We start from the raw sequence: 13,997 nt of genomic DNA, 5'->3' as shown, positions 1-13,997 counted from the left end.
CAGGCTGTATGTAACTGGGAACTCGCTGTTGGCACACGTAGCTGCCCCTTCCCTCAAGACTCTTCACAAACCACTGCAACTGAGGAAAGGCAACAGCTGTCCTGTTCACGTTCCACAGGTTGTGTATCTCCTCTCAAACACATCCCCAGAGGCTCAGGAGGTTTTCTTCCCTTTCACACTGAGCAGACTGTTGTCAAGATTACAGTGATTGTAAAAGCAGGTTTTTTGTGCTGTGTTTGCTCCTGGAAAAAAACCCCAGTGAATCTTGTCCTGTTAATCCCTGAGCAAATGTAGCTGCCTCTTTGGGGATCTTGCTCCTTGTGTGTTGGCCACACGTGGACTCAACTGCATTTCTCCCAAGGCTGGAGCATGTACAAATACATAATCTTCTCTTTTTAAAGCTGCAGCCTTGTTTATTTGTCTTTGAGATCAAATCTGATAATTCTTGGAAAGGCTTTGGGGAGGAGGGAAATTCATCTCCCACGTGGTTAGATTTGACCCGAAAGATGCTAATTCTGGCTAAGCAGAAGAGGGAATGATGCAGGTCTCCAGCTGACAGTGCCTAGGGAATAGTGCTGTGTGTGATGATGGGAGGAACACATGCGAAATTGGAGAAGTTCCTCGAGCCACTGTAGGATACACAGTCCAAAGGTGCAGATCTGCAGCACTGAGCTTGTCATGTGGGGTTGTGTAAGTTTGTGAAGAGCAAGGAAGAGCATCTTTGGCATCAGATTTGGCAACTAGTCCTTGTTTCTTGTTGACTCTTTGCTTTTAACGAGGCTGTGATCTCTCTGCTTCAGCCTGTGCTTCTGTCCAAGACTGTGTGTGTTGCAGGGCGATGGGAAGTGGAGGAGCTGAGAGAAAACACAGTGCCTGGAGACAGAGGGTTGGTGTTGAAGTCTGTGGCGAAGCACCATGCCATATCAGCAATGCTAACAAAAGCATTTACTTTTGATAGCAAACCTTTGATTGTTCAGTAAGTAACCCTCTGATTCCTGCCTGAATGTTTGTTAGCACTCAGGGCTTTAAGTGGGGAAAGTAACATGAACCCCTGTAAAAACATACTGACTTCCACCCTGCAGTGACCTGTCCTACCCAGAGCAACCAGAACTGTAAGTGGGAGTGAGTCAGTAACCTGTTCAGATTGTAGCACAAGTGTGGAGAAGTGAGATTTAAACTGTTTTGAAATATTTTTGGACAGAAGTCTAATATTTTACAAGATTCCTGAAGAAGCTGATTAATTTTCAGTCAGGCTCTGAAAGCTCTGGACCATCTGTAGTCTGAGTATGGTGTTTTTTCACTTAGAGACTACTTCTGTGCAGCTCTGTGAGAACAGCTTGGGTCCTGATGCCTTGCAGCAGCATTAGTGATGGTGCCCCCTGGCAGTAGGACTCGTTTTTCCCTGATACTCACACTAGGTTCGCTGTACTCACAGACATTCCCAGGTGACTCCTCTGGCTGAATCTATGCACCGTGTGTGCAGGTTCAGGGATGGCACAGACCTCCCAGAACTGCCTGTTCCTGGCTCCTGTTGGTGTTTGTGTGCTGGTGGATACACCCTTGAAGCTTCCCTTGCTGGTGATCCCCAGTGTTTGAGTCTCTGTCCTGTGCCAGACATCACTGCTGGGTTGGCTCGTGTGGCAATCCAAACCTCTCCCTTGCACAGAGGTGTTCTGGCAGTAGTGACATGCACAGTCCTGGTGGATTCCTGATCAGAACTGCAGATAGAAGTTAATTTGTGTTTTCTGACACTTGGAATGTTTATTTCCCTTTGCCCAGGTACGAGGTGAATTTTCAGAAAGGCATTGACTGTGGCGGTGCTTACATTAAGCTTCTCTCCAGCAGTGATGACCTGAACCTGGTATGTCCTTTCTCTGTCAGCAGCAGCAACTCTGCTCTCCACGGGTGGTGTCTTAGGTCCAGGACTTGTGCCTGTTCAGCCTGACTTTCTGTATTGACAGAAACCATAGAATCTCAGCCCATAACACAGTATTTTACTGCACAGCACACACATGTTAACATGTGTTCCACACGGGAAATGTGACTGGGTGGAAGATAGTGACATAACTCAGCAGTTTGGTGCAGCATGCCCTGAAGGACAATAGCTGCATTGGATCTTCTCAGTGCTGTTTGTTGCTGTTACTCAATGCGGAGGGGAAAAATCCTGATAAAATCCTGGATATTAATAACCTGGGGTTTATCTTTAGAAAACAAAATTCCTAGGGAGAACAGTAACTGGGTCCCTTCCATCTCTTGGTGTGATATTTGTAGGAGGATGTAGGTACTTGAGTGCTCTGGCTTGTGACAGGCATTTCTGCTTAACCTTAAGGGTAAGGTCTGAAGAAGCCTGTGCAGTTCCTTCCATGTTTTATCCTTTTAGAACAAGTGACTGTGCTGTGTGCCAAGGGACAGAAAGGGCTTCATACAATGTCCAGTGTAACCCATGCTCAGCTTTCTTGCTCCTACAGGAATACTTTTTTGACAAAACACCTTACACTATTATGTTTGGACCAGATAAATGTGGAGAAGATTACAAACTGCACTTTATCTTCAGACATAAGAACCCTAAAACTGGAGAATACGAGGAAAAACACGCTGAACGTCCTGATGTAGACCTAAAAAAGTTCTATTTGGACAAGAAGACACATCTGTATACTCTTGGTATTGTTTAACTCCTACAAGTCGAAATAGGAAAGCAGAAATGAAGTGTTTCTGTCTGCTGAAGCTCTGTAATTGAGTCTGTTTGTAAGAGTTGGTTAATTCTGAGGGGTGGTGGCTTAATAATTTGGCCTAAATGATTTAATAACTAGGCCTAAGTGGTTTAATGACTGAGCTTAATTGCAGGACATAAAAGTGGCTTCAAATGCTGCTGTTTGACATTCAGTTACAGGAAGAAACATCTCAGCCCTGGCCAGCCTGTAGCATAAGGGATTGATTAATGCTCTCAGTGTTTGTGATGATGGAATTATTTTATTGAGCAAGATATTAAGGCATACAACTGTCCAATGTTCTGGGAAGGGGTCAGAGTTCCCAGGGATTCAGTTAAATCTGCAGCTGAAGGGACAGTGGATATAGCAGCTAGCCAGCAAACACACTTCTAGGTGCTTATCAGAAGTGGGACTGGGTCTGACCCTGCTCAGTCCTGTGGCTCCTGTCACTCACACTTGCTGACATTCCTTCGAAGGGAATTTCCTGTATTGGCAGCTGAGGGAGATGACTTAGGGGTTTGAATCTGCTTTAGTCCTTCAGCTGTGTCACTGGCACAGCTCTTGTGTCTCTGCTTTCCAGGTGAGACTGGAAAGGAGCAGCAGAGAAACCTTTGGGGCAGAGGTTTGTCTGTGCTCTTGAAGTAAAAAGGCAGAATTTTGGCCAAGGGGCAGGTTTTTGAAAAATCCTGGAATGTGCTTGGATGTGTTTCAGCAATTACACTTGCGAGAGGATTATTTCTGGGGCTGATGCTGCTCATACATCCCTCGAGGCCTTGGCCTCATACCCGGGCCCCATCCCTGGGCGAGGAGTCTGTCTCCTGCTCTGCCACCTGGGTCTGTGGGTTTGTGGTGCAGTGTTGGTTAAAGGGATTTGTGAAATGAATGCTTCCCTTATTTCTGCAATGTGCATCTCTTCAACTCAGTGCTCAAACCGGACGACACGTTCGAAATGTTGATCGACCAAACCATTGTCGGCAAGGGAAGTCTTCTGGAGAACATGGTTCCTCCAGTCAACCCTCCCAAGGAGATAGATGATCCCAGTGATAAGAAACCTGACGACTGGGATGAGAGACCAAAAATACCTGATCCAAATGCTGTCAAACCTGATGACTGGTAAGGAGAACGTGTTTATCTCTACAGGTGATTTGTTTGAGAGACTTGGCTGGTTTTATTTTGGGGTTCCCCAGTGACCATCAGGATATGTTTCACTAAGAGCACTAAGGTTTGGAAACACAGCTGAGGTGTGTACATGGATCTGGTCGTTCTAAGGAGACAAATCAAAACTGCTTTTTGCTGACGTCAAGCCCTCCATGGGTGCAGTTAATAACTAAGATTGCTGCCCCTGAGTAAGAAGTGTTTGTTTCTGCCATGTAGTCTTAATTTGCATTCAATGATTTCTACTTCCTTCTGTGTGAACTACTGTTCATATGGCAACTCAGGAAGAGTAGGGAAAAACTAAGTGGGAAGTCCTGACTGACACCTGCCTGTTGTCAGCAACTTCTGGACTGACCAGTGCTATAAACCAATGTCAGTGTAATTCAGACATGTGTAAACAGATAACTGGATGTCTGACTCGTGATCAGTGAGGCTAATTCTGTTGTGCCCTTGAAGCTCATCCCTTCCATGCCAGTTACAGCCCCTGAACAGATTGTCCAAAGTCAGGCTGCTGTGTGTTCTAACAGAGGTCTGTACTTGAAGGGATGAAGATGAACCTTCCAAAATAGAAGATCCTGATGCTGTTAAGCCTGAGGGGTGGCTGGATGAGGAGCCACAGTATGTTCCAGACCCTAATGCAAAGAAACCAAAGGACTGGTAAGTGCAGGTTGTGCCTGGTGGCTAACACTGCCTGTTCTCCGTGGCAGGTCATGGGAGTCAGTCCACACCTCGGTGTCTTTCGAGGTGGTGAGTTGGGATGTGTAAGGTGTGGCTAAGCATCTATAGGTTTGGGGCACTGCTTCTGTAGAAACATGAGCGTGTCCATTGCCTTTGTTTTCTGAGGATCTATAAGCAAGACCAGAATGGGAAGGACTCCTTTGAAAACACCTGCTGTAGGTTAGGCTGATAACTTGAAATCATGACATAGGAGTCCCAAAGGGATCTCTAAGCATTCCAGGGAGAAGTGTCTGGAGCTCTCTGCAGATGCAGGAGTGTCACCGAGGGCAGTCCTGCTGTGGTGGTTGTGAGCACGTGACCTGTAAAAAGCAGGTGCAGCACTCCCTGACACCGAAGTGTTCAGCCTGGTGGGTGCAGCTCTGAGCTGGTCACGGGTCTGAGGCTGTTAGAGCAGAGTGTGCATGGACCCCAAGCCCAGCCTGGCAGTGTCCTAGGCCTGTCCAGTCCTGCAGCAGTGGTTTGTAATGCTTATCTTCTCTCCCTAGGGATGAAGAAATGGATGGGGAGTGGGAAGCCCCTCAGATTCCTAACCCCAAGTGTGAGGCTGCCCCTGGCTGTGGGCACTGGGTGCCTCCCATGAAGAATAACCCCAAATATAAAGGGAAGTGGAGAGCACCTATGATAGATAACCCTAACTATCAGGTAATAGCCAAACTGTAGGTTGCTGAAAGGTGCAGAGTTCAGCAGAGCAAGCAAGTTAGGCTCTTTCACAGTCTATTTGAAATTAGAATGAGTCTGAATTCCCTTACTAAGCATTTTGAGATTTTTTTTTCATTTCATTTGCTTTTTGTTTTCTTCAAGTGCACTGTAAAACAGAAATGTTTCCTGTATTAACACAATTTGGTTGTTTGAAGTTGCTTTTTGTCCAATTTGCACTGGTACCATGTACTTAATGTGCCCTATAGAGTTGTGTTATGAATTACATTATCATTTAATGAGATATTCTAAGTTTGATTGGGGGTCCAAGTGTGAATCTTTTGAGTGAACACTTTTTTTACGTTAGAAGAAACAGCTCAGTAAGCAGATTGACTTACTAGTTCGACTTTAGAGGAAGCATCAGTTTTGGATAATTAAATTCCCTTCCTGCCCTTCAGATGTAAGAGTAATGAGTTGAGTATTAGAGTCACTTTGTATTAGTTATGGCTGGGGAGTACTGGAAACTGATTTCTCTGAGCTTAAGATCCTAAGCAGGTTTGCAAACAATTTGGCTCTAATCTGCATAGAAGTCACAACACTGAATTTTGCTTTCCCAAACCTTTCCCTGACCCTGATGGAAACATTGAGTTACTACTGTAACCTGCCTGAACAAAAGAAACAGCTTTCAAGGCCTGCCCTCAGCCATGGAATTGAGGCCCATCTGCCAGAGTCCCACAGAGTTCCCAGTTCTGGCTCTGTGTGGGTCAGACTCTGTTGCTTGTCTTGCTAAGTCATGCACTTAAAATAGCTGAGAAGTTCTAATTGCTGCCAAGTTCCTTTCTCAGCCTGTTTTCTGGTGAGCCACAGGTGATGTGGTGGCATGTTTTCCCACTGACAGGGCATCTGGAGCCCACGGAAGATCCCAAACCCAGACTACTTTGAGGATCTGCACCCGTTCAGGATGAGCCCTGTCAGTGCTGTTGGCCTGGAGCTGTGGTCCATGACCTCCGACATCTACTTCGATAACTTCATTCTGTGCTCGGAGAAGGAGGTGGCAGATCGCTGGGCAGCTGATGGTTGGGGGTTGAAGAAGTTGGTGGCGAGTGCTAATGAGGTACAGACTTTGTTGTTGATAGCAGACAGTGGTGAAGGAGCTGTGCTGTTGGCAGGAGTTGCTTAGTTAATGCTGACAGTATTAATTTGTCTGCAATTAATTAATGATCTTACTGAGTAACTCTGAGATTGTTTGTTTTTCTCGTAGTTTGGCTTTTTGTCTTCCCCAGATCAGTATCTTCTTGAAATTAAAAGAGTAGAACATTTTACTTAAGCACCTAGTGAGGAATTGGCTTCGTGATGAGTGTTGTGCTGCTGACAGCCAGTGGAAGCTCAGTTATTGCACCCCACTTTCCCTTGAGGCTGTATCCGTGGTATAGATTCCTTAGGTCTTTCCGTCCTGTGAGGAATGGATAAATACCATGTGTTTGTTTCTGTTTGACCATGTCGGGCCTGTGGTTGCTCAGATGCACGTTGTGCAGCTCTGAGCCTGCTGCAGGTGTCTGCAGAACTGTGTCTGCCATCCTGTGGTGCCAGCTCAGGGCCCTGCAGCTTCCCATGCAGCTCCCTGTGGCACGGGGTGTCTGCCTGCACTGCCCCTGCTTTGCCCTGTTCCAGGGGCTTCGTGTGTGTGTGTGTGTGACCCTGTATCTCTACGTGTATCAGGATGGCACAACCCCGTGAGTCACCCCACTGTGCCTCTCAGATTCCTTGGCTGCTGCTGCTTCCTGCACAAGGCACTTGCTAACTGTGCCTAGTGTCCAAGTCAGAGCTGGGCTGGGGGGACAGCTGACCCCCTGAAGGTGGCAGGGGAGCAGGGGCAGGCACTGCTCCCTGGGAGGGTTGGCTGCTGCCCGAGGTTCTTGGTGCTTTGGAGCTTTCAGCTGAGCTAGCACAGCACGTGGGAAAAGTAGTTTCTGGGCAGGGTGTAAAGTGTGAGATTGCCAAGACCCCAAATGTCACTGTAGAAAGGTGAGTCATGGCCAGTCTGGCATGGTTGGAGTACTACATCTGTTCCTTCTTGCTCTCACCTCTCCTTTGCTGTCTGTACAGTTGTTACTTTGCTAGACTGAATGTTGTTAGTCATTAAAAAATGAAGGCAAAGAGGGTTTTCTTTGGACAACACAAGTGTATGCAGTGTATTTCATGAGCTTAATAGAAGTGTTGAGAAGGATGTGAATGCAAAATTGTTTTTCTTTTAAACACAGCCTGGGATGTTTAGCCAGCTGGTGACTGCTGCAGAGGACCACCCCTGGCTCTGGGTTCTCTACATCCTGACTTTAGCTCTCCCTGTTGGTCTGAGTGTGTTGTTCTGCTGGCCAGCAAAGGTAGGAGAAATTTGCTATATTTGTTTTGATTTTGTTCTTAATGCTTTGTTTGAAAACTGAGCATCTGTGCAACAATGTGCACTGTTAGCGTGCCCTTGGTGTTGGCTTACAGTGACTGCTGTGCTTCATTCTTGATTTGAGATGTAAATCGATTTTTAATTTGTCATAGAAAACAGATGAATATATTGACTTCAGAAAAACTGAAGCACCTAAGCAAATTACAAAGGGAGAGCTAAAACAAGAGGGAGAGGAGCTAGAAGATGATGAACTAGAGGAAGAGAAAGAAATGGAAGATACTGCTGAAGATGGTGAGATGAGCATGTCAGCTTGCAGTTTGGTTAGATGTACAGCTGTGACTAGAACTCATTCCTGGGTTGCATTGCTGACCACTGCAGCCAGTGACCTTAGCACACTGCAGCCTGCCTTGCTCTGAGCCTTTTCCCCTGGGCAGCCTCCAGCGAGTGGCTTCCCGTGGCTCACAGCTCTCTGATAAACCAGCAGGAAGAAGTTTCTTCTCAGTACTTCTCACTTTCAGGACATGGATGTGCTTCCCACAGCCTGTTCTTGTAGACAGTGGTGCATGTTTTGTCCCTTCTCAATATTTCACATGCTGAGCGCATTTGAGTGGCTCAGAGATAAGTACCTGAAGTGGTTAAAGCACGTTGTTGTCTCTAAAATGTGTTTGGAATAGCTCTGAGTCTTTGATGTAAGTCCCTCTCCTTGCTCTGTGGGAGGGTTGTACCTGCAGCTGTTCTGTTGGTCACTGGCTTTAGTGAACTCTTGTTAAAGCCTGAAGGTGCAGTAGACTGGAAGCACTGCAGTCTGCTGGTTCTTCTGTGTTGCTGTTTGGGGAGGCATTGCAGGCCTGCAGAGCTCTGTCCTGCAGCCCAGGGGACAAACCAGTGGTGCAGGGGTAGAGCTGAACTTTGGCATCCAGGGCTCAACTCACCTCGTGTGGCTGTCGGAGATTACTGGTGCTATTCAGCTGTGGCTTTTATGTGCTGTCAGCATCTCCCTGCGTCTGCATAATGAATCAAAAGCAAATCACCCAACCTACAGTGCATTATCTTGACTTCCATGAGAAAATCTTTAGCTTCAGAACTCTGCAAGATTGTTTCTCTTACTTCACTCTTCCTTGGCAGGAACAGGACAAGTGAGGAGTGACTGGCATGGATAATTGCAGACCTAGCAGACAGTCAGTGTGGTTTTTCTTTGTCCTGACATCACTTTATAGTGCTGACTGATACCTGATGGGTTCTGTCCCCCTTTGCACCATGTTCCATGACTGTTGATGGCTTCTGTCTGACTTCAGAATTTACTCTGCACCAGCTGTTCCCATGCCAGTGCTGACAGAGTGAAGTCCGTTGCTGGCACAATGCTTGGCACACCAAACTCAGTCCTTCTGCCCTCCTGCTGGAGAGCCTTACCCAGGCAGTGATTGGTTAGGTTATGCCACATTCTGTACATTAAGCTGTAGGGACATAATTTCAGCAGTGTTTCTTCCTTTTGGTCTTACTCTGCTCTACCTGTTCATTGCTCCTGATTGAGATTCTAATTTGTTCTACCCAGTCTTGGGTAGATCATAGATACAGTTTTTACCTACTCTGCTGCTGCTGCGAGGCTGAGAGATGCCTCAGTTCTGTGAAGTCAGTTAATTTAGCTAATCACAACACATCACTCGATGAGTACTAGGCTGAAGTGCTTGTTGGAGTGTGAGAAATAAGGCCCAGGCAGTTGCTGAGAAACAGAACACTAGTTAGTTCCCACAGCTTCTTAAAGTTCCACTTAGAACAGCTGTTCATGGTGTTTCAAAGGCAGGTTCTGTTTCAAACCTTATTCTAGATCCTGAACTGAGCACAGAGCAAAACTGACCTAGCTAGCTCTTGTCCGGCTGTGCCAAGGTGTTCAGGTGACTTCAGGCTTCAGAGGAAGGGTTACCCTTTGCTGTCGTGTGACTTTGTGGTTTCTTTCTTCAGGATGAATCCTCCCCTTACCTTACCTTCCTGCCACCTTTTACATTTCCAAGGGGAAATCTTCCCTTTTTTCCTGTTGCTCCTTCAATATCTGAAAGCGTTAGAGAATTTCTCTTGTGCCTCCTTGTGCTGATTCTTTGTGCTGCAGAGAGAAGACAAATGGAGGAGACAAAAGGAGAGTTTATAAAGGATGTAGAGAAGATGGGAAGGGAGGCTTCTCTGCCAGGTACTGCAAAGGGAAGTAATTTGGGCCAGGACTTGGAAATTGTCTCCTCTCTGGTTTCTTCTCCCTTCTTCCTTGCTGGTGGTAGAACTTGAGGCTGGTGGATCCAACTCCCATCATCTCGCCCTGTGGTGTTGTAAATATTTTCTCCTAGTCTTTTTGGCTCCTTGTCATTTTTACAGATGCTTTATAGTGGTTATATGACTGTATTGTGGATTCTCCCTCACTGGAGATACTCAGGAACCCCCTGGACACAACCCTGAGCCATGTGCTCTGGGCTGGCCCTGCCTGAGCAGGGAGGTGGGACCAGTGACCCACTGTGGTCCCTTCCAGCCAACCCACTCTGTGCTATCTCCTCCTTTGTGTTGTGAGGTTGGAGGTAGTGTGGTTTGAGCTGTGGAATTCTGAGCGACTTGAAATCCACATTTTGTCATGGGGCCAGTAAAAAAGGAAAGACAAAGTGTAGCAGAATAGCAGATGCCAGAAACTGCTGGAGGTTTCTCTGACTCTGTGAGAATGAGTTGCTGGCAGATACTCCTTGAAGGGCTAGTCCATGGGATTTACTGGTTTGCTTTGTTCTGTGTCCATTCCTGTGGCAGTGCCAAAGGATGGTGTGCTCTTGATGTGTCCCCTTGGCTGCTCTGTCTCCTTGCTTGCTTTGCCCTCTGGAAGGATATTCTGGGAAGTAAAAAATGCTGCCACAAAAAAGAGTTTTGGAACCTTCTTTGTGATGCTGTGCATCCATTTCTATGAAACACTGTTTGAATCACTGTTAGACTGTATTAACACGAGGAATTTTCAGTAGCATAGTTGTCCAGTTCTGGCTTTTACAGCTTCTGAGGGCTGAGGGCTTTTATTCATTTTGGCTTTTCCCCTCTGTTGGAATCAGCATTGTGGGAGGGGCTGAAATTGGCCATTTCTAATCTCATCATTAGAATATGAGCGAGGACTTGGTGAATTTCTGCCAAGCTTTTCTGTTAGGAGCATATTTTTGGAACAGAGATCTTAGTCTGCATCTTTCTCTGCTTGGCCCTCAGCAGAGCAGCCTGCTGGAAGAATTTCCTGAGAAAAGAGGAGCTCCCTTGGGGTGTGTGTCCCCCACGCTGGGTGAGCAATAACTGCAGTGCCATACTTTGCTGCCTAAGTCAGAATTTAGGCAGATTTGGGATGCCCAAGTTGTCCTGTTCTACTCTGGTCTCAAAATTGCCCAACACGATCCTTGGATCTAAAGTAAATCAAGTCCTTTTAGTCAGTCATAAGTCTGAAGAGACCCTGGTCTGTGGTGGAAAGAGGTGAAGCTGGAGCTAATTGGTGATCAAATCTGACAGTGATCACTTTTTACCCATTAATGAGAATCCTGCTCTGTGTCATGACTGGGTTTTGTGGGTTATTCTGAACAGGCCATGGAAATTGGCTTTCTGTCCTCACTGGTGTGTCTGGGTATAAACTAGCATTTTGAATAGAGTTCTATTCACAAAGTAAAACTGACTCCTTTGGCAGAGGATGAGGGCGAAGGTGGTGAAGATATGGATGAAGATGAAGAAAATGAAGTTGCAGATGGAAGTCAAGAAGAAGGTGATATGTCAAACAACTCTGATTCAGAAGATGAGGTAAGTTGGCAGGGATTTTCCCGTGTTTTCTCCTTGCCCTAGTCCAGCATCAGACTCCTAACTCAGCCCAGTTACCTACAGCAAGTGTTTTCCTTCTGTTGAGCCATGCAGCAAATCCTGAGGTGGAAATACATTTTTGTTTGTGTGACACCTCAAATGCTCTGTATAAAACAGTATAGCAGTGATCATGCAGATCCCCAAACAGGGAATGTTTTAACAGAAGTATAGTTTTTAACAGGCTGTGAAATGAATTGCAAGTCTTGGAAATTTGGGTGCTGCGATAGGTGTCAGTCTTCATTGTGCTACTCCATTGGTGGGACATGTGAACAACCAAGTGAACAACCTCTTTGTGGCACCCAGGAGAACTTAGCCTCTCAGTTACCTTTTGTGATTCCAAAACAAGGTTGTAAGCAAAGTGGCCACACTGAATTCAGCACCTGCAGTTCAGTTTGGCTTGTGCAGATTATTCCAGTCACCCAAAGAGTCTGTTGTCTGTTTGCCATAAGGTAACACTGTAGAAAGAGAGGTGTGTGTGCTTTCCTTGCTTGTCAGCTGCTCACTGTCCTTTCCTGTGGAACCTGGGGCGTGTGAAGGGCTGGAAACCCACCCCCTGGCCATGTCTGCTCCACTCTCTCCGAGGAGGAGTCCCTGCCCACGTCAGGGCACTCAGTTCCTTCCCATGGACAGAGCTCTAGGAAGCTGTGCTGGGTGTGAGGTGCCACTGTTTGGGCCCTGCAGTCCTTCCTGAATCACCCCTTGCTCAGCTCTGTCTCTTGTCCCTGTAAGGTTTTGTCCCTGTACATTTACCTAGGAGTGGAGTGTCCGATGGACCCTGTTGGGTCCGGGTGAGCCTTTGTGAAAGCAGTGACCAGTCTGTGTGTGCCACTGCACAGTGTCACACTGAAGTTTGGCTTCCTTTTCCCTGAGTCTCCGGCGAGCACAAGTTTCTGCCCTGAGTTAGCTGCTGACCTAGGTGGGAGGTGTCAGCAAGTCCTCCTCGGGCTGGGCCAGGCCCCGAGAGCTGTTCCCTCTGCACTGGCTGCTGCAGGAAGGTGAGGGAGCAGCGCTGGGAGCTGAGCTCTCGCCACGGGACACCTCGTGTGCCTCTGAGCTCCTCAGCTGGCACAGCACAGCCCTCGTGGGGACAGTCTGCTCTCCTGCAGCTCTCCAGGGGCATCTGGGAACAGCTTGCTCTGCTTGTAGCTCTGCAGAGGGGAGGGTTGGAATGTTTTAAATGCTTTTTGCGTCGGAAGTGGAAATTAAAACCGGCGTAAGGAAGTTGCCAAATTCATTTAAAAGTCACTTTTCTCAAACCAGTGAATAAATGGGCAAACCCGTTCCTGGCATGAGTTTAGGTGTGGTATTCTCTTCCTTCTGAATACAGAAAGGAGAAGTGTCCCACGCACTGGTGTGTGGCTGGCCCTGCGCTGAGGGACGGTGTGCCGCGCTGGGTGCCAGCAGGACTGGGCTCAGGGCGGGCTGAGGGCAGCGTGCCACTCTTGTACCTGACGGGGTGCTGTGGGATGCTGGTGCTGACTCTGCTGTGTTTTCCAGAAGAAGGAGGCAGCTGGAGGCACTGAGGACGGGCCCCTGAGGGCCGTGCGCAAGAGGAGAGCGCGCAAGGACTGAGCTGCTCCCGGCACAGCCTGCAGGCCTGGGGGCAGCAGCTCCAGGTGGGCCTGGGCCTCGAGGGAAAAGGGGCACTCGTGGCTCCTTCACCTCCTGCTTCGACTCTGACCTCTGCACCCACCCCAACTCCCCTGGTTCCCTTCCTGAGGGAGGCGTTGACTGCTGTTCCACCTTCCGACTGACAAGTTGGCATCTCGTTTTTAGGTGAAGGTTGTTAGGAGTTGAACTTTCCTAGAAATTAGCATTAGTTGGAGATGAACTTCCTCTAAATATTTTTTAAAGGAATAAATTATACTACTTTTGCAGCTCTAGCACAAAATCAGCTGTTGAGTTTTCAGCTGAAGGAGGGTGATAGTGTAGATGTAGCATCTGTAGCAGTTCACATTGCTATGAGAAAAAGATATTTTTTGCTGTGCTGAGCTCGATGCAATAACTGTTTTTGTATGATGACTTTGTGCTAGCATCGATTTTTATTGTAAAGTATTTATTTGAGTTGATCCTGTGGCATGGGTGGTCACCTGTTAACCTTGGGCATTGGCTGCAGCCAGTTATTTATAAGGGATATTGCAAATAGATCACCCTCAGAACAAGTGATTGGTGGGACTTGGTTTACTTTGGATGCAGGATCAGAGCTGCAGGAGTGATACACAGGTGAGTTTTTCAGACTTTTATAGTGTTCATGTCCCAGGCCAGAGTGGTATGACCTCTATTTATAGAATACTTAACCTTGGGCATTGGCTGCAGCCAGTTATTTATAAGGGATATTGCAAATAGATCACCCTCAGAACAAGTGATTGGTGGGACTTGGTTTACTTTGGATGCAGGATCAGAGCTGCAGGAGTGATACACAGGTGAGTTTTTCAGACTTTTATAGTGTTCATGTCCCAGGCCAGAGTGGTATGACCTCTATTTATAGAATACTTGCTAAGTGTACAACCCCAAAT

General features: G+C 47.1%; 1 protein-coding gene across 2 annotated transcripts in view; it reads left to right on the top strand.

Moving 5' to 3' along the window:
• CLGN (calmegin) overlaps positions 1-13,053 on the top strand; it is a 16,484-nt gene extending 3,431 nt beyond the window's left edge. Inside the window, exons 4-16 of one of the 2 annotated variants that reach the window (XM_009069271.1) lie at positions 835-976; positions 1,780-1,861; positions 2,469-2,661; positions 3,632-3,821; positions 4,407-4,520; positions 5,087-5,243; positions 6,136-6,351; positions 7,499-7,618; positions 7,788-7,935; positions 9,740-9,817; positions 11,315-11,428; positions 11,859-11,866; positions 12,985-13,053. In XM_009069271.1, coding sequence (XP_009067519.1) covers positions 835-976; positions 1,780-1,861; positions 2,469-2,661; positions 3,632-3,821; positions 4,407-4,520; positions 5,087-5,243; positions 6,136-6,351; positions 7,499-7,618; positions 7,788-7,935; positions 9,740-9,817; positions 11,315-11,428; positions 11,859-11,866; positions 12,985-13,053 — 1,631 coding nt within the window. Of the gene's footprint in view, positions 1-834; positions 977-1,779; positions 1,862-2,468; positions 2,662-3,631; positions 3,822-4,406; positions 4,521-5,086; positions 5,244-6,135; positions 6,352-7,498; positions 7,619-7,787; positions 7,936-9,739; positions 9,818-11,314; positions 11,429-11,858; positions 11,867-12,978 lie in introns of both variants that reach the window. The other variant, XM_009069279.1, reaches the window with a different exon arrangement.
• Positions 13,054-13,997: the final 944 nt, after the last annotated feature.

This window comes from Acanthisitta chloris, unplaced genomic scaffold, assembly GCF_000695815.1.
Source record: "Acanthisitta chloris isolate BGI_N310 unplaced genomic scaffold, ASM69581v1 scaffold33020, whole genome shotgun sequence".
NCBI classification, from domain to species: Eukaryota; Metazoa; Chordata; class Aves; order Passeriformes; family Acanthisittidae; genus Acanthisitta; species Acanthisitta chloris.
This window is presented reverse-complemented; position numbering and strand designations above follow the sequence as displayed.